Genomic DNA, 25,258 nt, shown 5'->3' on the forward strand with positions numbered 1-25,258 from the left:
CGTGGGGTTGTTAACCATTGTCATAAAACAATATGTGTACTAACTGTTTAATGAGAAACTACTTGTTCTGTAAACCTTCATCTAAAGTACAATAATAAAAAAAAAAAAAATAGGAGGGATACATTAAAAAAAAAAAAATATTACCAAGCATGCAAAAAAGCAGGAAAATATGACCCTTACTGATGATAAAAATAAATCAGTAGAATTAACCTCTTAAGTGACACAGATGACAAGATTAGCAGACAAGTATATCAAAATAGTTATTACAACTATATTCCATATGTACAAAAAGGTAGAGAAAGAGTTGCACATGTTAAGTAGACATAGAAGACATTTAAAAGACTCAAATTCAGTTTCTAAAGATGAAAACTACAGTGCATAGAATTAAAAGAGCCCTAGTGGCGTAGTGGTTAAGAGCTCAGCTGCTCACCAAAAGGTCGGTAGTTCAAATCCACCAGCTGTGTCTTGGAAACCCTACGGGGCAGTTCTACTCTGCAGGGTCGCTATGAGTCAGCACTGACTCGATGGCATCTAACAATAACAACAAATCTACTGAAGAAATGATTATTAAACTAGGAGACACAGTAATAGAAACTTTCCAAAACAAAACACAGAAAGAAAAGAAAAAACTGGAAGAAAATGAACAAAGCATCAGTGTGGCCTGCAAGACAACTTCAAACAGCCACATATACTCATAACTGGAGTCTATGGCTGCTAACCAAAACGTCAGTAGTTTGAATCCACCAGGTGCTCCTTGGAAACCCTACGGGGCAGTTCTACTCTGTCCTACAGGGTCACTATGAGTCGAATTGACTTGATGGCAACGGGTTACAGGTTTTAAAGGAAAGGAGGAAGGATAAAATTTTTTTGAATAATAGATTAAAAATTTCCAGATTTGACAAAAACTAAAGTTTTACACTTACGAAGTACAGATAGCAAGTTATGATGCTTGAATATCTCTTCCCCAAGCCCAAGGAAGACATTCATAATTCACCCTAAGAATATTTTCCCACTGAAGCCAAACCTAACACAGCAATCTAAGCAGCTACTACCTATCCATAGGGCCTGGCACACTAATTAAAACCTATCTACCAGCTTTGACATCCTGTTCCTTGAAATGCACAATGGTTCAACCACAGAAAAGTTAAGGTTAGCATCCCTTGCTCCAGAACTATAAAGCAGTATACGAAAGTACATCATGAAAAAGCTACTCTTTAGAGACTGGAAGGAACTGCACCAAAATGACAGCAACATTAGTCACTTGCTTTTCCCTTTCATTACTTCCCAATTTCCTAAAATGTGGCTATAGCATTTTTAAAATGTATACGTCAATACGGAGGTTCTCAAGGTATAGTCTACAGTCCTTAGAGGTCCCTAAGCCCCTTTCAGGGGGCCCACAATGTCAGAACTATCTCTATGATAATAATAAAATGTACTTTTCTTTTTCCACAGTGTTGATATTTGCATTTATGGTACAAAAGCAATGGTGGGAAAAACTGTTGGTGCGTTAGTATGCTTAAAAGCAATAACACCAACATGTACTTGTAGTAACTATATTCTTCACTGTCATTTGCAGTAAAAACAAAACAAAATGCCAGTTACACTTGAATGTCCTTGATGAAACAGGAAAAATTATTAATTTTATTAAATCTTGACTGTTGAAGACATGTCTTTATATTCTGTGTGACAAAATGAGAAGTACACAAAAGCACTCCTGTTGCAACAAAAGTTGTCCTCAGAAAAAGCAATTTTTTTACAGCAACATGTAAAAAAAATAGGCCATGGCTGCACTTGTGAAGGTGCCTGGGGGGGGGGGGAGGGAGCAGCTGGCAAACAAATGTAGAAGGCACACATTATTTGTGTAAAAATATAGCGCTCAGTACAATTTTTTTCTAATGAGCTTCTAGTTACTTCTGAATTATTCCAAGCTAAATACAGCAAAACCAGATCTTGGTCATTTCAGTTAAACTATCACAAAAAAGCAGAATAATTACAATTGAAAAGCTTAATCTCACTTCCAAAATAAATATCATGGGACAGTGACATTTTAAAATTAACTAGACTGTATGATCCCACTCAGCTTCCACTGCGGCTTCCTCTACACAAAGGAAAACAGGTGCAAAAACCAGAGTTAAAGATCAAAAGGTGAGAAAGCAGCTTATGTTTTTGCTTAGTCCATTTTATAGTAGGTCTGAGAAAAATGAGGGCAAATTTACCTTTAGAGACTGTAATTCATCTAATATCTTCTCTAAAATAAAGCCAGGAAGCAACCATATTATATGCTGATACACTTACAGCAACAACCCTTCTAAAGAATATTTAAGGGATTGCCTCCCCAGCACCCAGCCTAGGAACAAATTCCCCTATGTACTGTATTTTTATGCAAATAACACGCATCTTCTACCCTTGTTTTCCAACCACACCGCTCCCTCTTCTTGTGAGGTATTTTCATAAGCACCACTATGCCAATGTTTTTATATGTTGTTGTAAAAAAAATTAGCATAGCATGTTTATGAAAATACCTCGCGGGGGAGGAAAAGATTAGCAAACAAACATAGAAGATGTGCATCATTTGCGTAAAAATACGGTACATGTTTTTGGGGGAACCGATATGTTCCCCAAGTCACAACTGATTAGTTTAGAGGTGGGCACCTGGGCCACACTGGACTAATCATAGTTCTTAGCTTATCTTTCCAGAGTTGACTGGCCCAGGGTTAATCAAACGATCTATACCAAGCCAAAGTCAAACTGGAACTACAAGTCAGGTCCTCTGCTGTAGTGGAAGTCCATTGTGCGTTGCAGAGGCCAAACTTCCCTGCCATTTAGAAGTTAATCTGCACTGAGATAATGAAAGTAATACCAGAAGAATCAAAAGTACGAGATGAAAAGCCCTGGCAGCATTTTCTACCCCAACTTCAGTTGTTTTTGAAGCTCGACTGCATTTTTGCACGTAACTGCAACTTGAATATTCACTTTTTCTAGAATTCTACAAACCCACAAATTTCTACTTTGGCTTCAGTTATCCAAGCCAGTTTTCTGTTTACAATCAAAATTATTTTTCATATATTTTATTTAACTAGCACTCATCTATTCTATGACCTCATCTATCCCAAACAGGAAAACCAGGAATTAAGCATAAACAGCCTCTAACACACTTTCATAATAAAAACACTCAACAAACTAGGAATAGAAGGGAACTTCCTCAATAAGAAAAGGACATCTACAAAAATCCCACAACTAACATCATATCTAACGGTGAAAGACTAAAGTATTACTCCTGAGATCAACAAGACAAGGACGTTTGCTTTCACCACTTCTATTCTACCTGTACTGGAGGTTATAGCCAGGGCAATTAGGCAAGAAAAAGAAATAAAAGGCATCCAGATTGGAAAGAAAGAAGTAAAACTCTATTTGCAGATAACATGATCTTGTACATAAAACATCCTAAAAGAACCCACTAAAAAAATTACAAGAGTTAACAAATGAGTTTAGCAAGATTGCAGGATACAAGATCAATATACAAAAAATCCACTGTACTTCTATATACTAGCAATGAACAAACCAAAAATAAAGAAAATAATTCCATTTACAACAGCATCAAAATGAATAAAAATACTTTAGAATAAATTCAACAAAAGAAGTGCAGGACTTATACACTGAAAACCATAAAATACTGCTGAAAAAATTAAAGACCTAAGTAAATAGATAGATATCCCATGTTCATGGACTGGAAGACGTAATACTATTACGGTGGCAATATTCTGCAAATTGATCTACAGATTTAATGCAATACCCATCAAAATTCCAGCTTCCTTTTTTGGCAGAAATTGACAAACTGATCCTAAAATTCATATGAAAATGCAAGGGAACCAGAATAGCCAAAACAATCTTGAAAAAGAACAACGAAGCTGGAAGAATCATACTTCCTGATTTTAAAACTTTACTACAAAATACAGCAATCAAGATGGTGCGGTACTGGCATAAATCCTTACGTCGCTTGATCTTTCACAAGGGTACCAAGACCATTCAATGAGGAAGGAATAGTCTTTTCAACAAATGGTGCTGGGACAATTGCATATCCACATGCAAAAGAATAAACTTGGACCCCACCTCACATCATATAAAAAAATTAACTTAAAATGCATCAAAGGCCTAAATGTAAGAGCTACAGGTATAAAACCCTTAGAAGAAAACAAGTGTAAATCTTCATGACCTTAGATTAAGCAATGGTTTCTTAGCTGTAACACCAAAGGCACAAGCAATCAAAGAAAAAATACTGGACTTCATCAAAATTAAAAAGTTTTGTATTTCACAGGACACCATCAAGAAAGTGAAAAGACCCACGGGTGAGAAAAAATTTTTTTTGCAAATCATATCTGATAAGATTCTAGTATCCAGAATATATAAACTCTTACAATCCAACAAAAACAAACAAAAAAACCAAAAAATCCAATTTAAAAAATAGGCAAAGGACTTAAACAGACATTATTCCAAAAAAGACATACAAATGGCCAATAAGCACATGAAAAGATGCTCACGTCATTAGTCATTAGGGAAATGCCAAACAAAACCACAATGAGATGTCACTCCATCCCCACTAGGATGGCTATAACCAAAAAGACAGACAATAACAAGTACTGGTGAGAATGTGGCGAAATTGGAACTCTCAAACATTACTGACAGGAACCAGTTCGGTGGTTCCTCAAAAAGTTAAATGCAGAGTTACCTTATGAACCAGCAAATCCATTCCTAGGTATACACGCAAGAGAATTTAAAACAGGGACTCAAATAGATACTTGTGATCCACAATCAACATCCATGGAAGCAGCAGTCAAATCAAATGATGTACTGCATTGGGCAAATCTGCTTCAACAGACCTCTTAAAAGTGTTAAAAAGCATAGATGTCACTTTGAGTACTAAGGTGCACCAGACCCAAGCCATGGTATTTTCAATTGCCTCATATGCATGCGAATGTTGGACAATGAATAAGGAAGACCAAAGAAGAACTGATGCTTTTCAATTATGGTGTTGGTGAAGAATACTGAATATACGATGGACTGCCAGAAGAATGAACAAATCTGTCTTGGAAGTACAGCCAGAATGCTCCTTGGAAGTGAGGACGGCAAGACTTCATCTCACATACTTTGGACTTGTTATCTGGAGGGACCAGTCCCTGAAGAAGGACATCATGCTCGGTAAAGTAGAGGGTCAGCAACAAGATGGACTGATAGAGTGGCTGCAACAATGGGCTCAAACATAGCAATGATTGTGAAGATGGTGTAGGACTGGGCAGTTTTTCGTTCTGTTGGACACAGGGTCACTATGAGTCAGGACCGACTCAACGGCATCTAACAACAACGCTAATATTCACACAGCCTTATTCGTAATAGCCAAAACAACCGAAATGTCCACCAGCTGATGGATGGATAAACAAAATGTGGTATATCCATACAATGGAATGAAGTCTGATACATGCTTCAATATGGATGATCCTTTAGAACATTAGGCTAATTGAAAGAAGTCAGACATAAAAGGTTACAGGATATATGATTCCATTTATATGAAATGTCGAGAATAGGCAAATCCAGAGACAGAAAGTAAATTAGTGGTTGCCAAGGGCTAGGAGGGAAGAAGTGGAACGGGGAGTGACGGTTAACGGGTATGGCATTTTTTGGGGAGGGTGATGAAAATGTTTTGCAATTACAAAGTGGTAATGGTTGCATGACTGTGAATATACTAAAAATCACCGATTTGTACATTTTAAAAGGGTGAATTTTATGGTTTGTGAATTTTATCTTAATTGTGGGAAAAACAAAAAAAAACTTGAGTAGGAATAAAAAAGCCTCTAAGCTACAAAAGTACAGATCACAAAGATCATACACCAACATCCATATATTTTACCCTACAAAAAAACCTGATTCTCACCTTAGATCTATTTATTCTCTCTCTACATATAATCTGTATAAACCTGGTTGTATGGATTCAAAGCTCATAGCTGATTAACACCCTCATATAGGGAAAATAGGAGTCCTGGGTGGCGCAAATAGTTAAGCGCTCAACTACTAACCGAAAGGCTGGCAGTTCAAATCCAACCAGACGTGCCTCAGAAGTTTTCTACCTATCAATTTGCTTCCAAAAGGTCAGAGCCTTGAAAAACCTATGGAGTGCAGTACTACTCTGCACACATGGGGTCACCATGAGTCAGAACTGACTAGACAGCAACTAGTTTGTTTAACTGTTGTTAGGTGCCAATTTTTATATTGTTTTTTAATAGGGAGATAAAATTGGTACAGACAGGCACACTGACAGTAAGTTAGAAAACAGGCAAAATAACTTGTAAGCACAGCCTGAAGACATTTACCAGTAGTAAGGACAGAATGGTGTATATATTTATTGATCTTGGCTGTATCATAATATACAGGCTGATACAGTAATTTATATTTACAGTAATAAAAATAATGATAATTAAGGTAACAAAAGCTAATCCACTTATCACTTTCGAAATGCCAAGCACTATTTTAAGTACTAAACATTAATTTACTCATGTAACAATTCCTGACCGCCCTATAAAGAAAGTGTTGTTGTTGTATGCTGTCGAATCAATTCCAACTCACAGTGACCCTATATGAAACAGCAGAACTGCCCCATAGAGTTTACTAGGCTGTAATCTTTAAGGGTACAAACTGCCACCAGGGCTTCTTACTTTATTGATGAGAAAATGAGGGATCTCATAGCTAAGTAAATGGCAAAGTTAAGATTTAAAGCCAAGCTGCTGATTTCAGAGCCCATTCTCTTAACCATTACACTGTAATTACAATCAAACCAAACCAGTTGCCATCGAGTCAGCTCCAACTCACAGTGACCTCATGTGTGTCAGAGTAGAACTGTGCTCCACAGGGTTTTCAAGGGCTGTGATCTTTCTGAAGTAGATCACCATTACATTATACTGCCCCTCAAGAATAAGTCATAAGTCAAAAAGAAGGATTAAACCATTTTCAGTATGCTCTAACAACACAGGAAAAATCTACAATTTTTATTTCATTATAAAAAAGCTCTTTTAAAAAAAAAAAAAAAAAAACCTGTCCTATGACAGCTGTTACCTCATACTTGTAATTTATCTAATATGCTACAGCTTCTGGCAAAATCTGATTCTTCTTATTTACTCCCAAACTCAGCTTAACCCTAACCTTCTTTCTTCCAAACTCACCTATCCACACTTCCATGATCTTCAACGTCTCTGAAGACCAACTGGCTCCAACCCATCTCCACGACTTCAAGTAACAGACTTTTCAGAGGTAAACAAATCTATCAAAGCTAGGGATGGTCCAATGATCTCTAAGACAACCTTTTATATAAAACACATCTTTAAGTCAAATGTCATCTTTCTATTCTTGTTAATGTAAAATTAAAACAAACTGAACTACTTCTATGAATTACCCATTCAGGCAGTCACAGACCTGAATTAATATTTGTGTAGTATTCTCCATTACCTAGGCTGAGAATTCTCCTCATACATTCTTTCTTTCCCCTCCTTGAAGAGGCTTATGGTCTGCTTAGTTTTCTTCATCAAATTCTCCATGAATACCCTAAAATACTCATTTTCTCCAAGTGTCTCCATCTTCCCCTCATATCTTGACAAGATAGTACGCAGATGCTGGTAGGTATCTGGCAGCAGGTCTAATATATAAGGTGGGCTATTCTTTAGCGCCAGCTTTGGGTTCTGACACAACCGCACCACCTGCAACAAATGGAAAAGAAGGGCTATTACTTAGAGGATCTTAAGGACAATTTCCTTTTTCAAGTTAAAAAAAAGTTATAAAATATGTATTTTTTTTGTAAAAACAGAGAAATGGATAAAAGAATTTAAGAAATCATCCATAGACCCACTGTCCACAGGCAATTGTTTTATATTTTTAGTGGTTCCCCCTAGAAGACTGGGTTCATAAAACCCTATGGGAGAGTGACATCACAGAAGATGGTGGAGTAGGAAACTCCAGAAATCAGTCCCTCCACTAAAATATCTTTTGAGCTGGTAGAAACTGTCTGAATCAACTATTTTGGAACTCTGGAGTCTAGTGGAACACTTGTAGCAACCAGGAGAGAGCCTGATGAAGAGGCTGGTAAATTTCAGTAAATTTTAGTAGATTCTTGCATTTTGCATAGGGGCTACCATCCCCCCGGGCCCACAGCACGCAGCCATGGGGACTGCAGCCTGCATTCCTCTTGAAGCAGGCTGCTGCCAGGGTGAGCAACAACGACCTTGTCCTTCAAAAACCAGGGTTGTGTTTTGGTTGCTAATCACTGCTTTTGATCATTGAGGCTAGCCATTTTTTCAACCCCCATGGACTGAAACGGCTTCCCAGGTGGCCTCTGTTGAGGGAATTTAGAGAGATGATACCTTTTTCTGTTTCTTTCTTTCCCTTTTGGAAGCCATACCCTTAAGGAAATCTTTATCAGGTCACTGGCTGATGACAAAGAGAACAGATCAGAAACTTCAGTGACCATATACAATAAGGAACATACTTTGCAACAATACTCTAGAAAAGTCACAAATGGACAGGTCCAGTCCTCAAGAAGAAAAAATCAGCAATCCCTGAGGAGTGGGAGAATCAGATTTCCAGAGCTACCACAACATAGTACTCAGAATGTCTAGTTCTCGACAAAAAATTACCAAACACACAAAGAAATAGAAAAGTTTGGCCCATTAACAAGAAAAAAAAATTTGACAGAAACCACCCCTGAGGAAGCCTAGACATTGATATTATTAGTCAATGACATTAAGTCAACTGCCTTAAATATGTTCAATGAGCTGAAGGAACTCACAGACAAAGAACTAAACAAAATCAGGAAAACAATGAACAGAACCTGAGGGATCTATGGAACACCATCAAGTATACCAACATACACTTCTGCCCAGGAAGTTGCTTCACCCTGTGGAGGTTGAAACAATGGCTGGCCTCTGTGCTGGCCCCTTAGCAATCAAAAGCAGTGATCTGCAACCAAACTGTACACACTATAGGAGTTCCAGAAGGAGAAGAGAGGAAAAGAAAGGGCAGAAAAAATATTGGTTGAAAACTTTCCAAATCTGATGAAAGTGATGAATATGCACATCCAAGCTCAACAAAATCCAAGCAAGATAAACACAAAGAGATTCACACTGAGACACATCATGGTCAAACTGTCTAAAACCAAAAGTCAAAGAGTGAATTCTGAAAACAGCAGGAGAAGTGACTTATCGCATACAAGGGGTCCTCAATAAGATTAACAGCTGATTTCTCCTTACAAACCATGGAGGCCAGAAGACAGTGGGATGGCATATTTAAAGACCTGAAAGAAAAAAAAACTTCAACCAAATATTCAATATTCAGCAAAGCTATCCTTCAAGAATAAAGGATAAATCAAAACATTTCCACATAAAGCAAAGCTGAGGGAGTTTATTACCAGTAGATCTGCCCTACAAAAAATGCTAAAAGGAATCCTTCAGGCTGAAAGAACACTGGACAGTAACTCAGAGCCATAAGAAAAATAAAAGAATATTAGTAAGGTAACTTCATGGATAAATATAAAACCCAGTATTTTTGTACTTTTGATTTTGGTTTGTAACTTTTCTCTTCTTATATGATTTGAAAAGCATATGCATAAACAATAATTATAAATTTATGTTTATCAACTTATAATGTATAAAAATATGGCAAAGGGTAGAGATATATAGGAGCAGAGTGTTCGTATACTATTGAAACTAAGTCGGTATTATTCAAACTAGATTGTTTAAAGATGTTAATTGTAATTCCCAAGGCATCCGTTAAGAAAATAACTAAAAAATATATATGAAAGGAAATAAGGGAATCAAACTTGTACCCTACAAAAAATCAACTAAATATTTTAAAAAAGGCAATAATGGATAAATGGAAGAACAAAACAAAACATAAAAAGACATACAGAAAATAGTGGCAGCATTAAACCCTTCTTTATCAGTAATCACATTAAATGTAAATGAACTAAACTCCTGCATTAAAAGGCCAAGATTGGCAGATTGGACTTTTAAAAAAAAAGATCCATCTATATTCTGTCTATAAGAGACTCACTTTAGATAAAAGGACACAGAGGTTGAGAGTAAAAGGGAAAAGATATTCCATGCAGAGAGTAACCAAAAGACACTTGGAGTGACTATATTACTGTCAGACAAAACTGACTTTAAATCAAAAAAGGTTAAAAGAGACAAAGAAGGAAATTATATACTGATAAAAAGTTCAACACAGCAAGAAAAAATAACATTTATAAGCATATATACACCTAACAACAGAGCTCCAAAATGCATAAAGCAAAACTAACAAAATTGAACAGAGACGTACAGTTCTACAATAATAGCTGGCAACTTCAATACTCCACTTTCAATAATGGATAGAACATCTAGACAAGAGATCAACAAGGAAAGAGGACATGAACAACACTATAAACCAACTAGACCCAATGGACATATATACAACACTCTACTCAGCAACAGCAGAATACACATTCTTCTCAAGTGCAAATGGAACATTCTCCAGGATAGATCATAATTTAGGCCATAAAACAAATCTTGATAAATTTTTAAAAACTGAATTATTAAAAATATCTTTTCTGATCACAATGGAATAAAATTAGAAATAACAGAAGAAAACTGGAAAAATTAATAAATATATGGAAATTAAGCAACACACTCTTAAAGAAGAAATCACATGGCAAATTAGAAAATACCTTGAGATGAATGAAAACAAAAACACAACATATCAAAATTTACAGGATACAGTGAAAGCAGAAATTTATAGCTGTAAATGCATACATTAAAATATACATATATATATAAAATCAATAACCTAACTGTACACCTTAAGGAACTATAAACAGGAAAGTAAACACAAAGCTAATAGAAAGGAGGAAATAATAAAAATCAGAGGTAAATGCAATAGAGAATAGAAAAACAATAGAGGAAATTAACAAAACCATTATTTGGTTCTCTGAAAAGATCAACAAAATTGACATACTTTTGGCTAGACTGACTACAAAAAAAAGAGAGAAGACTCAAAATACTAAAATCAGAAATGAAAGTGAGGCCATTACTATTGATTTTTACAGAAATAAAAAAAAGAATTATAAGAGAATACTATGAACAGTTCTACCCACCAAAATTGAAAAACTTGGATGAAATTTACCAAAACTGACTAAAGAATTAGAAAATATAAATGAACCTATAACTAGTAAAGAGACTGAATTACAGGCAGTCCCTGGATTACGAACGTCCAACTTACAGACAACTCGCACTTAAGAATGGACTGTCACAAAGCCTATTATATTAAAAATGTGTCAGCTTCTCTCCCTCATAACTTACTCTAGGAGACGCTAACTGCCACAGCACAAAGGCACCCAAGCAACCCCATGGAGAGGACTGTATGGTGAAAACTGAAGGCTCCCGCCACTGGCCAGTAAAGAAACTGAGACCCCCTGCTAACAGCCATGTGAATGAGCCATCTTAAAAGTGTATCCTCCAACCCTAAGCAAGCCTTCACATGACAGTAGCCTGGCTGACATTCTTACTGCAATCTCATGAGAAACCCTGAGTCAGAACCACCCAGCTAAGCCACTCCTGAATTCCTGACCCACAGAAACTGTAAGACAATGTTTGTTGTTTTAAGCTCCCAAAAAAAAAAAATTTGTGTTAAGTGCAATGGTTTCATAATAAAAAACGCACACACTACTTTGTGATACTCATGAAAACACTGCGCAGATTAGAAGTGTTTAAGTGTTTTATATGCATTGAAAGGTAAAATATACAGTATATACTAAGACAAACATTTGACTAACTGATGCTAAATAAGAACTGTATGTAACTGTTCCAACTTACCTACAATCGACTTAAAGACAGACTTAGGAATGGAACTTGTTCATAACCTAGGGACCCCCTATAGTAATCAAAAAGCTCCCAACAAAGAAAGCCCAGGATCAGATGGTTTCACTGGTGAATTCTACCAAGTATTTAAAGAATTAACACCAGATCTTCTCATACTCTTTCAAAAAACTTAAGAGAAGGAAACACTTCCTAGCTCATTATATAAGGCCAGCATTACCCTGATACCAAAGCCAGATAAGAGCACTACAAGGAAAGAAAACTACAGACCAATTACCTCTTATGACTATAGATGAAAATATCCTCAACAAAATGCTAGCAAACCAAACCCAGTAGCATATTAAAAGGATTATACACAATGACCAAGTGACATTTATTTCCAGAATGCAAGGATGGCTCAACATACAGAAATCAATGCAATACATCATATTAATGAAGCTGGGGGGAAAAAAACCACATGATCATCTCAACTGATGCAGAAAAGGCATTTGACAAAATTCAACACACTTTTTTGATTAAAAATATTCAATAACTAGGAATAGAAGGGAACTTCCTCAATATAATGTTGTTGTTAGGTGCCATCAAGTCAATTTGACTCATAGTGATACCACATGACAGAGCAGAAATTTCCCCAGAGGGCTTTCCTGGCTGTAGTCTTTACAGAAACAGATCTAAAAACAAAAGCACAACATATCAAACCTTTTCATTCTTTTAAAACATAAGTGAATATCTTCACGACCTTAGATTAGGCAATGATTTCTTAAGCATGACCCCAAACGCACAGGCAGTAAAAGAAAAAATAGATAAATGAAACATCAAAATTAAAAAAAAAAAAAACTTTTGTGCATCAAAGGACACCAGGAAGAGTGTGAAAAGACAATCCACAAGATGGAAGAAAATACTTGCAAATCATATTCTGATAAGGGATTAAGATCCAAAATATATAAAGAACTCCTGCAACTCAAGGACAAAAAAATAAGCAAACCAATTTAAAAATGGGCAAAGGACTTAAACAGACATTTCTCCAAAGAAGATATACAAATGGCCAATAAGTATATGAAAAGATGTTCAACATCATTAGTATTGGTTTTAGCTGCATCTTTTCTTTTTATAAGCCTTGTTATTTTTACTGAATGCAGGACAGTGTATATAAAAAATTATAGGGACAATCTGTGGCTATGTATAACGTTAATCAGAGAGGATTTACTTTTGTTTCTGTCAAGCACTAGACTAGGGACACTACGAATCCAAATCATCTTTATCCAATTCATGATAGAGAAGACTCAAAGTTGGGCTTCTGTCCCTGTAAAAACAGGTCTACTTCTGTCTCACCCTTACTTCTAGCATTTAGGCCCCTAGGGAACCAACCCAAAAACTTAGGATGTTTCCCAGGGACTTCCACCTTGGCAGGCCCTAATTCCTATTTTTTACCGTCCTTGACACGAGTATTTGAAAACTCTATTCAGTCTCTCAACTGTCGCTACCAGAATCAGCAATGACCTCAATGAGGCAAGGCAGACTTCAATATCAGGTTCACCTCTCAAAGCTTCCCTATCTTGCAGAACATGACCTCATAATTCCTCACTGGCCTGAAAGCTCTTCAGTGTCTTCTAGCTTTTCTAGTTGTTGACAGCAGGGCATTTGGTTCAAAATAACCTAGTCTAACATTGGTGGAAGCAGAATTCTGACACCTTTCTCTTTATTTCACAGTAAAAAAATAACATTTCCCCACATCATCGAAAACTTTATAAGTTTTAAAAGTTATAAAACTTTTTTGAAATGTCTAAATGATTCCATTCCATGGCTATACCATATCTCAACCAACCCCCTGCTTTGTTTTAACATTTACACTGTTTTCAAGTTTTTACTACTGTAATCATTACTGTAATGAGCATCTTTGTGGGTGCTCTTCATTTTTCTGATTATAATCATCAGATTATTTCCTTAGAACAGATCCCCCAGAAGTGGAATCATTACGTCCACCTAGAACTGTAAAATTCTGATTGAATGATTAATCATCAATGAGTCTTCAAATGATAAGGCAATATGAAATTTTAAAAACTAGATATTTCATTCTCTGTACACCATTATCTTGCACTCTTGAAAATAGCCCTATATAAGCCTAACAAATGAAGGCAAGCTGAATCAACAAAAATATCTGATGTATGAATATTTTAACAGTGTTTTAAGAAGCTGCTCATCATCCTGTCAAGTGTTTCAAGCCAAAAGAGGACAACAAAGCCAAGAAAAAAAAGACTCTAGAAGACAACTATATTCTAAGTACAAGAGTTAAGAACTCATATTAATAAAACAAATAGACAACCCCCAACTTACAAATGGCATATTCCAAAAACTCAGTTGTAAGCCGGTTGTTTATCATTCAGAATAAATTTTACAATAAAATGTTAAAATTGTGAGTTCCTAGGTTAGTCCTTGGAGGGAGGTAGGAGAGACTGGCACTCAGACTAAGAGATCAAGATCTAGCAAAAGGTACAAGAGGTAGTATGATTGAAGAGTTTCGTCTTTTGTTTAATGCTTTTATTTTCAGAGAAAATTGAACACGTTTCATATTGAGGAAGAACCGAAGAGATTAAAAGAGGTAAATGGCAAACTGAGGTTTCTGGCAAGATAAGTAGAGATGGGATTTAGCACACAGGAAGAAGGGACTACACTAAATACCATTAAAAGAGAAGGGACATCTTCTTCCTCTAAAACAGAAAGAAAGGGAGTAAGCATAGGTTCAGACAAAGACAAATTTGTAGATATGGAGGCAGTACCAGTAATTAAAAGAGGTTGTACCAGATGGTTTTGAGGTGAAAAAAAAACTTGAATCTGAGAGGAATCAGGCAATAAACAAAGAAAGAAATCAACAAGAAAAATATCAGGTTCTATGCAAAGAATTAAGATAGGGTAATCTAATAAGAATAAATGGTGGTTGAGTGGTAGAATGCTTGCCTTCCATGAGGGACACCTGGGTTCAGCCAATGGCCCTCATGCACAGCTACCATAGAGGAGTGGTACCGTCAGTAGAGGCTTGTGTGTTGCTATGCTGCTGAACAGGTTTCAGTGGAGCTTTCAAACTAAGATGGACTAGGTAAAAAGGCCTGGAGATCTACTTCCGAAAATAGTCAATGAAGACCCTATGGATCACAATGGTCCAATCCATAAAAGATCATGGAGATGATGCAGGACCATACTGCATTTTGTTTCATTGTCTATGGAGTCGCCATGAGTCAGGGGCCAACTTGATGGTAGCTAACAACAATCTAACAAGAAAGTGCTGGGTGGCTGCTTTAGAGTAGTGGACAGGAAAGGTTTCTCTGAAGTGACATTAAAGCTACAAGTGGCAATTACAGGAAGAAACCAGACATGTAGAAATCAGCGGAAGAGAATTCCAAACAGAGGGAAAGGCTAGCCCAACAGCCCTAAAGTAGAAAGAGGTCTGGATCTGTTCTGAGAAATAGAAAGAAGATCAGTGAGACTAAAGCACAGACAGCAAGGTGGAGAGGGTGATTTGTGGGGTAGGTAGTGATTAACAAAGAGATATTATGATGAAGCCAAAATATAAGCTTTTAAATTATTATTATTGACGTAAGTTTTTAATTAAAAGAAAAAGGACCAAATAATCTTTTGATATTTTGATAAGACTGCCTTAAACAACTATTTCAAAATGTTATGGTTCAGCCACTTACCTTGGGTAAATTTTTTAACCTCTGAGCCTCAGTTCTTTCACCGATAAAAAAGAGAATGCCTACCTCATAGTAAAACATTTATGGAAGGCCTGCAGTTTTCAATTAAGTTGCAACCAACAAGTATTAGTTTCCCTCCCCATTTCCATACAACTTGACTCAGCTATCTGCAGGGCAAGCAGAAATTATTTACTGAAGATAAAATGGTAGACCTCACATCACCTTTTGACAACTCCCAGAAGCTGGTACTGTTATTCCTACCATCTTGGCCATGCCATAGCTATCTTCCCAGTCCTTGTTTCTGTCTAATTCATAACCAAGGAATAGACAAAACAATATAAAGAAGTGAGCAAGATAAAAAGCAGTAGGCAACATAAGAATAGAGTGACCAAAACTCTGCAAAAGCCACAGTATCCATGCCTTTAAAGGTTCAAATCAAGTAGAGCTCCCAGTAACAGCATTTACATTTATGTCCAGGACTATACATACTACCCAGTTAGTCTCCCTACTTAAAGGCAAATGCATTAACATCACAAGGATGAGGTTAAAATGTAGTACTTGCCTAATACTGGAAAAAAGGTATACTTCCCTTAATAAATAAATAAAAACTAAACTAAATTTGCTCTATAATATGCAATCAATAAATGCTGTTACAGACAATAAACTGAAAAATGTATTGGCCCTCATAACATACCAGATTTAAAACAGCACAACAATAGGTTAAGAAATATCTCCAACACACTTAATTTGTATTTTCAAATCTAGTACCTTGTACCTTCCACAAATTTGTCCCTCCTTAGAATGTGACCTTGAAAAGACCATTTGTAGATTAAATGTCTGCTTCTCTTAAAACTTATGAATCACTGTGTGACCAGGGAAACCAGCACTCAACTAACAACTCTGAGTCTTCAGCTATGGAACACTAACACGGACCATAAAGGAAATACATAGATCTACTCTGTAGCTACTACTATCTTTTCGAAAGAAATAAACATTTACAACCTCTAGAAAAAAGTTCTAAAAAGGCTCTGTGTGAATAATGCAAGACAACAGTTAGCAAACATTAAAAAACCAAAACAAGCTGTCTTTACCACTCAGTGAATTTTAAATTGGCAGTCCTAGTTAACCTCTAAAGCACAAATATGCCCTTTGGGCTTAAAAAACATTTACCAAAAATTTGTCTGAAGATGAAATATTTTCTTGCTTAGTCCGTCCTCCATTTGGTTTTATTTTACTTTCAAAGTCCTACAGTAGCAAAAATGGCTGCCTTTTGTTTACTCCTGCCTATACATTGACAGCATCACTCAGAACAATGTCAAAAAGAAACGTGCTTAGCTGTGGGAAACCAACAGTATCCTTGTACAGCTGCCATAAACTCCATTCATAACAGCTTTCTCACTGGCCTAGCTCCTCCCTTTGCTTCTGCCAAGGCTCACTCACTGGTTAATAGAAAAACTTCGGAAAGTGTTATTTATAATCACAATAAAGAGAAATACAACACTTGAAAATTGTCTGATTTTTAAAAAGAGAAAAGAAGCTACAGAGAACAGTGCCTAAGCCTAACTCTGTTTTGAATGCAGAATCTTTTCTAATACTAAGGAATGTGCATTTCTAATTAAGCAGAAAATATAAGCATGCAGGACTATGAAAGACTAAGTATTTTTATCCCTATAGACCCCAACTTATCCATGGAAGCATTTTTCGTTTCAAATTTTTCATGGTTAAACATGAGTAAGTTCTATGCTACAAAAACTGTTGAGCTATATACATAAAATAACAGGTAAATTTTTATTAGTTTTGAAAGCATCAATATTGCTCAAGAGAACAGGAGGTATGTACAGTGGAGAGAATATCAGAGCAGGAGTCCAGAGACCGGGGTTCTGTCTGGTGACTGACATTAACTGGCTACGTGACCTTGGGCAAGTTACTTAGCTCTCTGGATCTCAATGCCTGCCTCTGTAAAATGAAGGTGTTAGATCAATTAATTTCTAAAGTCTCTTAAAGCTTCAAGTTTAGAAACTCTATCATCTCTGAAACTTGAAGAAGCTTAACAGTTTTACAAATATAAATATATAGTAGAGCTTTTAGCCTAAAACAACGCAGGGCTGTTTGTCAACGACAAATCAGAAACCTACACTTTTTTTTTAAAGAAACATATCAGCACTAAATAATGGCCCCAAGAAAAGTCTTTTACTTCTAATTACTATTCTCCACTAGTGATTTATCAAAACTCCATTCAGGGACTTGAACTGTAATTACATAACACTTCTCAAATACCACCCAACGGCATTTATTAACAACACTGTGCCACTTATAACTAATTACCAATCTCATTACTTTCATTTATCACATTAATTGCAGGGGGGAAAAAATCCAATACAATTTTCAATGTCACACTCAGAAAACACATAGCAAGCCCCAGACCAACTGAGGCTTTAAAGTCTTTTACATTTCTCAGGTCAAGGCAATGGGGGTGGGAGGCCGTAACTAGTAGGGAAATCAAAGGAAACAAGTTTTAATGTATAAGATTAAGTAACTGAAATGTTCTCACAGCTTACCCATGCAGTTTTTATACATGAAACTCTATTTTTAAAAGGGAAAAAATAATTCTCTATCTAAACTTACGTGTGCAACTTCAAACCCAGTATGTACCATGAACTAGAGATTAAGTTATTTTAACATTACTTTAATTAAGATACACCTATGGATTAGAGGAGGAGCCCTGGTGGCACAACGGTAAAGCACTAGGCTGCTAACCGAAAGGTTGGCGGTTGGAACCCTCCCAATGGCTGCTGCTCCACTGGAGAAAGGCCTGGCAATCTGTTCCCATAAAGATTTCAGCCTAGAAAATCCTATGCATCAGTTCTTCTGTCACATGGGGTCACCATGTGTTGAACTGACTCAATGCAACAATAGAGTATTAGAGTCACCTGTTGATCTAAAGTCCCTCCCCATTCTCAACCCCTTTCCTAGTCTCCTCAGAAATTTATATTTTGCCTAAAGATTCCCACAAAGGGTCCCCAAAGCCCTTGTATACCTCCAGATTGTGAGCATGAACATTAGGTCATCTTTAATTTTCTAGCACGTGACATGTAGTTTGTGTTCAATGAAAGTGTGATTGTGCAAAGATGCCAATATGATTTTCACCTAAGGTGGTAGCTAAGAATCAGCTACCATATTTAAATCAACAAACTACACAAGGACTGTCAGTGAAAGGCAATGTAGCAATAGATACTTTTAAATCTTTAATGTACGACTCCTTTGACCCAGCAATTTCATTTATAGGAGTTTATATTTCTAAGGAAAAATTCAGAAACTATATGATGGACAGTCACTGCAGCACTGTTTCAAATATTAAAAATTAGAAATCACCTAGAAGATTGCCAATATGAATTTATTAAGTACACTGTTATATATTATAAAATTCTACACAGTTCTTAAAAGGCTCAGGGAGACCTATATGCAGCATTAACATGGAAAAATTTCCATAATGTAGCAAATTAAAAAAAAAAAATCCAGAACCATTTTTGCTTAAAACTTTATACTTTTATGAGTATGTATTACTTTCATAATTCAAGAACATAATAATTAAAATCTTAAACATAAATACCTGCAGTGGAAAGGCTTCTCTTTATATATGGCCTTTCTGGCCCTCGGTTTATAGTACTACCAAGATGATTTGCTAGGCCAGTCTTGCAAAGGGATTGGAGAGTTTACTATGCAAATAAAGTACATAACACCCTGTAGGGACTGACAATTACTATGCAAATTAGGTGACTGTGGCCTACTGAGAGGATTGGTCAGTCCACGGTCTTGGTGGGAGAAGTAGGCTTATAAAAGGGCTAATCCCACAGAGGTTGAGGAGGACCTCACTACCCTCAAGAAAAAGAACCTAGAGCAGAGTACATCTTTTGAACCTAGAGACCCTGTGCTGACAACCTCCTAAACCCAGGAGAAAGACAGAGTTGTAACACTGGAGACGGCATGCGTTGGTGTTAACGTGAGTCAGCGGTAGCAGTACAAATGGCAAACCAGGAGACAGGCACAAGACAGCTGCAGTGGGCTTCCCAGGCCATGGAGTGAGTCGGCTGCAGTGGGCTTACCGGCCCATGGAGCAAGAGAGCTGAGCACCTTCGGGCAGGAGGCTTGCTGGCGGAGCTGGGTGGCTCTGGACACTTGTCGGCAAAGCTAAAAAGCTGTAATGCTTGCCCGAGTAGGCCAGAGGTCAAGAGGAGGCTAGCATGGCCAAGAGAAGGGCCTGCTAGCCCGGCTGAAAGCAAGGCCCAGCAGCGGAGGCCAGGACGAGAGCAAGGTCTGTCTGCAGGCGGGGCACGGCTAAGACAAAGCTGAGAGCTATCCTGGTTGGAAGCTGTCCTGATTGACGAATTATATCCTGTCTCCTGAGTTGCTCCTGTTACCTCCAAGCTGATCCTGATCCTGAGTTGTAGCCTGTTACCTCCCTAATAAACCATATAATTGTAAGCATGGTCTGTGAGTTCTGTGTGGCCATTGCAATGAACTATTAAACCAAGTAGAGAAGTAGAGAGTGCCATGAGGGGGGGGACTGGTGTCCGAACTGGTAAAAAAAATTTGGAAAGTTGAGGTCTGTCTGACCTCCACCTCATAAGAATCAGCTTTGGGCTGATGCTGATTCTCTCTCCTCCCCCATTGTGAATTTAGATGGCTTCTGATGGTACTAGATTACAATACCCTACTGCCATTCCTTGGGGGAAAAAAAAAACTGTCAAGATTATCTAAAATAAAACCAACTGTGATAATGGGGCCTTGCTACTTCAAGTGTGGACCCTGAGCCATCTGCAATGATAGCACCTGGGAGCTGGTCAGAAATGCAGAATCTAAGGCCTCACCCCAGACCTACTCAAATCAGACTCTACATTCTAACAAGATCAACAGATGATGTGAAGTCATGTTGAAATTTGAGAAGAACTGGTTTATAAGAAATTACTTGACAAAGTCTGACCACCAGTTCAAGATGCACATAAAAAACAAAAATGTTAGTTGGGTGACGTGGACAGGTTACTTAATCATTCTGACTATCAGTTTCATTCCCATAACTTATTGAGATTTTCTGATGTATCAGCAGATGTGAAATCGTCAACTGCTCTATAAGGAATTATTAACATTTAGTTGTCAGTCCAAGTGCAAAAATGCTAAAAAGTCAACAACTTGCTCAAGCTGATAAATCTTTCAAGGGTAATGCTGTCCATTCAACCTTTTCAGAGCCACTTCTAGGAAAGTAATAAGGATGAAAGGATGGATCCCAAACTACAGACAGGCATTACCTTAGCAAAGGGTACTCATCTGGGGGTATGAGAGTAAAAAGGGACTTTTACATTTTGTTCCATATATTTGTATAGATACAATATGCATAGTATTCATATATTTATTCTGTATATTTTATGATTCATAAATTGTTTTTGTTTTTCTGAGGCAGAGTACTACACTTATGTGCTGCTATACAAAGAAGGTCTAAGAAAGGAGGAGGCAGGAAATTAGGATCTCATCCCACTCACTGAAGCACCAAAGAACTGGCCTCATTTTAAGATTTTCTCCATGGCAGATCCTAGCATAAGAAAGAAGGTCGCAGTTAATGGTGGTTGCGGAAAAAAAAAGGGCCCAGGCAGTGGGGTCTGCTGAGCAAGACTCACCATCCATCTCAAAGCTGCAGGGAGAGGAAACCCAGAGTCACTGTTTTCTTCTGAGGGAGCCCTGGGAGCTTCTGTGGCAGTAGCTCCGCATCTCCCAGTGCTTGAATCCCTAGTGGGTGTGCATGCCAGCGCCATCATTACCACCCCTTTCCCCTCCTCCTTTCGGAAGCTGCTTTGGGAAGGAACATTATGGGGACAGGGCTGAGGCTGGCTTCAGTGCTCCTGGTTGACTACTCCCACCTATTTCCTTCCAGCACAAAATGTGCTAATCATGAAAACATTCCACAATGTCTTGCTTGTTATAATCCTTCCCCCTAAGAAACCTAATATAAATCAGAATTAACATCTTCACTGAAAAATGTGATTCAAATTTAGGCTCAGTTTTCAAACTAATACTTAGTTTGTTTTTCCTTAAATGCTCTAGGTTAATCATTAGGGAAATGATTTTTCACAGCATAAATAAGATTGTAAATTTGAACATAACATGAACTCTGCATAAGTGGAAGAGTTAGGGATATGAGATGAAACCAATCTGACGATGTTGTATCAAGTTCATTTTATGAATACTGCTGGCTAAGAACATGTTAAAAACTGCTTTACCAAGAGCCACCAAAAACTTCAAAGTCACAAAACAAAAAAAGGTTATTTTCTTCCCTCAACTAAACCTACTTTTATACCTTTCAAGTTTTCTATCACTAATCACATGAAGGAGCCCTGGTGATACAGTGGTTAAGAGCTTGGCTGCTAACCAAAAGGTCAGTAGTTCGAACCCACCAGCCGCTCCCTGGAAACTCTATGAAGCATGTCTACTCTGTCCTACAGGGTCACTATGAGTCGGAATCGACTCAACAGCAAGGGGTTTTAATCACATGAAATACTCAATTGAGCTCATGTTTCATAATAAGGAATGAGAAATTTAACATTCTTCAGGCGAGTTCTAGTGGAGCCCTCGTGGCACGATGGTTAATCAATCAGCTGCTAACCGAAAGGTGAGTGGTTTGAACTCACCAGTGGTTCCCTGGGAGAAAAGACCTGGCCATCTGCTCCAATAAAGATGATAGCCTAGGAAACTCTATGGAGCAGTTCTACTCTGTCCAACAAGGTGGCTATGAGTCCGAATCACCTCGACGGCACACAAGAGGGGAGTTCTTAATAAGCATAAAAATAACAATCATGTTTTACATGGTTACTTTTATAACAAAAAAAGGTAAAAACGGTTTTAGTAACTGTTACTTTAATTCAGCACTCAAAAAAAATCCAAATCAATCAGGTAGAAAATGAGACGCTATGTTCTGATCCCATTTCACTTTGTTAAATGTGCTGCATTCAGCGAGTGCTATCAATCTATGTGTTGGGCACAGGAACTAAAGTTAAGACAAATCCTAAGGTCGTGAGGAGCTCTGGTGGGTGGTGTTGTTGTTGAGAATATACACAGCAAAATGTACACCAATTCAACCATTTCTACATGTACAATAGACACTGATTACATTCTTTGAGCTGTGCAACCATTCTCACCCTCCTTTTCTAAGTTGTTCCTCACCCATTAACAGAAACTCACTGTCCTGTAAGGGTCCTATCTAATCTTTCCAGTTGCTGTTGTCACTTTGATCCCATATAAATAGTTCTTAAAAAATGCTCAAGGCAGACATTTTTTACTAGTTAAGCTAAACTACTGTCTGGTTTAAAGAAGACTTCAGGGGATATTTCTGGTTTAAGGTCAGGGCAATAGCTCAGGGGTTCATCCAACCTTCATGACTCCAGGAAATCTAGATTCCATGAGAATTCAAAATTCTCTTCTGCATTTTCTTTCTTTTGATCAGGACTCATCTATGGAATCTTTGATCAAAATGTTCAGTAATGGTAGCCAGGCACCATCCAGTTCTTCTGGTCTCATGACAAAGGAGGTATTTGTTCATGGAGGCATGTAGACACACATTCCAAATCCTCCTCCTGTTCCTGACTTCCCTTCTTCCTCTGTTGTTCCAGGTGAACAGAGACCAACTGCTGTGCCTTGGATGGTCGCCTGCAAGCTTTTAAGACCCAAACCCCAGGCAGTACACATCGTTGTAGGAGGTAGAAAAGAAGCACTAAACATGTTATCAGGCCAATTAACTGGGATGTCCCGTGAAACCATGACCCTAATACACTGGTCACTATCTGAATAAATGGGCTGTGTTATTTATTGAGATTCTGTTGTATACTTGAGAAGGTAGTGTATAGAGGAAATAACTAAGTTTAAACCAAACCAAACACGTTGCCATCAAGTCGCTTCCGACTCATAGCGACCCTACAGGACAGAGCAGAACTGCGCCATAGGGTTTCCAAGGCTGTAAATCTTTACGGGAGCAGACTGCCACATCTTTCTCTCTCTCGGAGCCGTTGGCAGAGGTTTGAACAGAAGAGCTTTAGAGTTGGCAGCCGAGCACTTAACCACTGCACCACCAGGGCTCCTAACTAAGCCTTAGGAGCTGGGTAATCCTGGATTCCAAGTCAGGCTCCATATTAACTAAGGTACTTAACCTCTCTGAGACTAAATGCCTTCATGTAGAAAACAGAGATGATACTAACAAGAGACTACCCTAAGAAAGAGTAAATTTAATGTAATTATGATTTATTCCTACCTTCTATTTCTTTTCCTTTCAGTTATTCCTTTGAGCTCAGAAAGCAATTTAACAACCATTTACAAAGCACCTACTATTGTGTAAGTCCCCATGACTGGACACTGCAGGGGAGAAGCAGGTTACATGCTGCCCTCAGGGAGTTTACAATCTTAGCAGGTTAAGGTAAACACAGGAGAAATATGTACAAGATGTTTAATCTTAAAAGATCTCATACAGTCACTCATCACTATAAAGTTATCTTTTGGAATGTAAGGTGAGGAAGGGAAGGAGGGAGGGAGGGAAGAAGAGAGGAAGAGAGGGAAGGATAAATCCAATGAAATATACTGATTCATGAATTCTGTTAAGTGCATCTTTACAAAATATAGGAAGTTACCCCAGGCGCTTTTCTGGGGGGAGAGGGGAAGTAGGAGAAGGTAGGCAGGAGAAGAAAGGAAATAATTCTCTTCTGGATATACTTTTTTAACTCAAAAAAATGAAAATACATTTTTAAAGACATCCTTTAATGGGAACAATGACATGCTTCATGCTAGCATGAAGTTCTCCTTCAGGGGTGGGCAAACTATGGCCCACAACCTGTCTTTTGTACTCTTGCAAGCTAAGAATGCTTTTTACGTTTTTAAAGAGCTGAAAATAAATAAATAGGACTGAGTATGTGGTCTACAAAGTCTAAAATATTTACTATCCATCCCTTTACATATAAAAATTTTCCAACCCCTGCTCCACTTCAAAAACTTCACAACTAACCAAACTGAAATTTTAAATTTCTCACTAAATGCCTTTATACTTCTAAATTTACATGTAAGGCAACTTTTAAGATATCTTTCTCCACTCCCCACTCCCTTTCTCTTCCCTGACCAGTTCTTTCCTTACAAGCCACTTCCTTCACATAGAAGTACTTAGGCAAATATTTATTACAATATCCTAGGCTGGCAAAAAAACTAGAAGCTGACCATGTCTAAATTCTGTTTAATAACATTTTCTAGGACAAGCACTTTTTTCAACAGTAAGTTTAAGTTCCACAATGGATACCTAAATTAGTAAATTGGGCCTATGCTGACCAGAACTCATGACTTATGCCAACTTCTCCATCTGCATACATCCAATACTGGGGGAGAGGAGGAGACTAACACTTCCCAGTGCTAAATCAATAAATTAATAATAGGCTGGGATAATATTCACCTTCAACAACAAGGATAAAACAGGTACAAGATGGTGACATAGGACTAAATTCAATACATGAGTGGGATGATCATGGATTTGACAGTAAGTTCTTGGCCATTTAACTCATACCACATGAAGTCAAGAAGGTTTAGCGACACATTTAAGACTTTCAGAAATAAGAAAACCTGTTCCCATCGAGTCGATTCCAACTCATAGCGACCCTATACGACAGA

The 25,258-nt window shown here is 37.5% G+C and overlaps 1 protein-coding gene across 2 annotated transcripts in view; it reads right to left on the bottom strand.

The window, feature by feature from the left end:
* Nucleotides 1-25,258, bottom strand: part of CBL (Cbl proto-oncogene) — a 101,827-nt gene that overhangs the window by 73,904 nt on the left and 2,665 nt on the right. Inside the window, exon 2 of one of the 2 annotated variants that reach the window (XM_004385627.2) lies at nucleotides 7,492-7,739. In XM_004385627.2, the coding sequence (XP_004385684.1) occupies nucleotides 7,492-7,739 (248 nt within the window). Of the gene's footprint in view, nucleotides 1-7,458; nucleotides 7,740-25,258 lie in introns of those variants that run through there. The other variant, XM_023739914.1, reaches the window with a different exon arrangement.

Source organism: Trichechus manatus, unplaced genomic scaffold, assembly GCF_000243295.1.
Source record: "Trichechus manatus latirostris isolate Lorelei unplaced genomic scaffold, TriManLat1.0 scaffold00143, whole genome shotgun sequence".
Classification (NCBI taxonomy): Eukaryota; Metazoa; Chordata; class Mammalia; order Sirenia; family Trichechidae; genus Trichechus; species Trichechus manatus.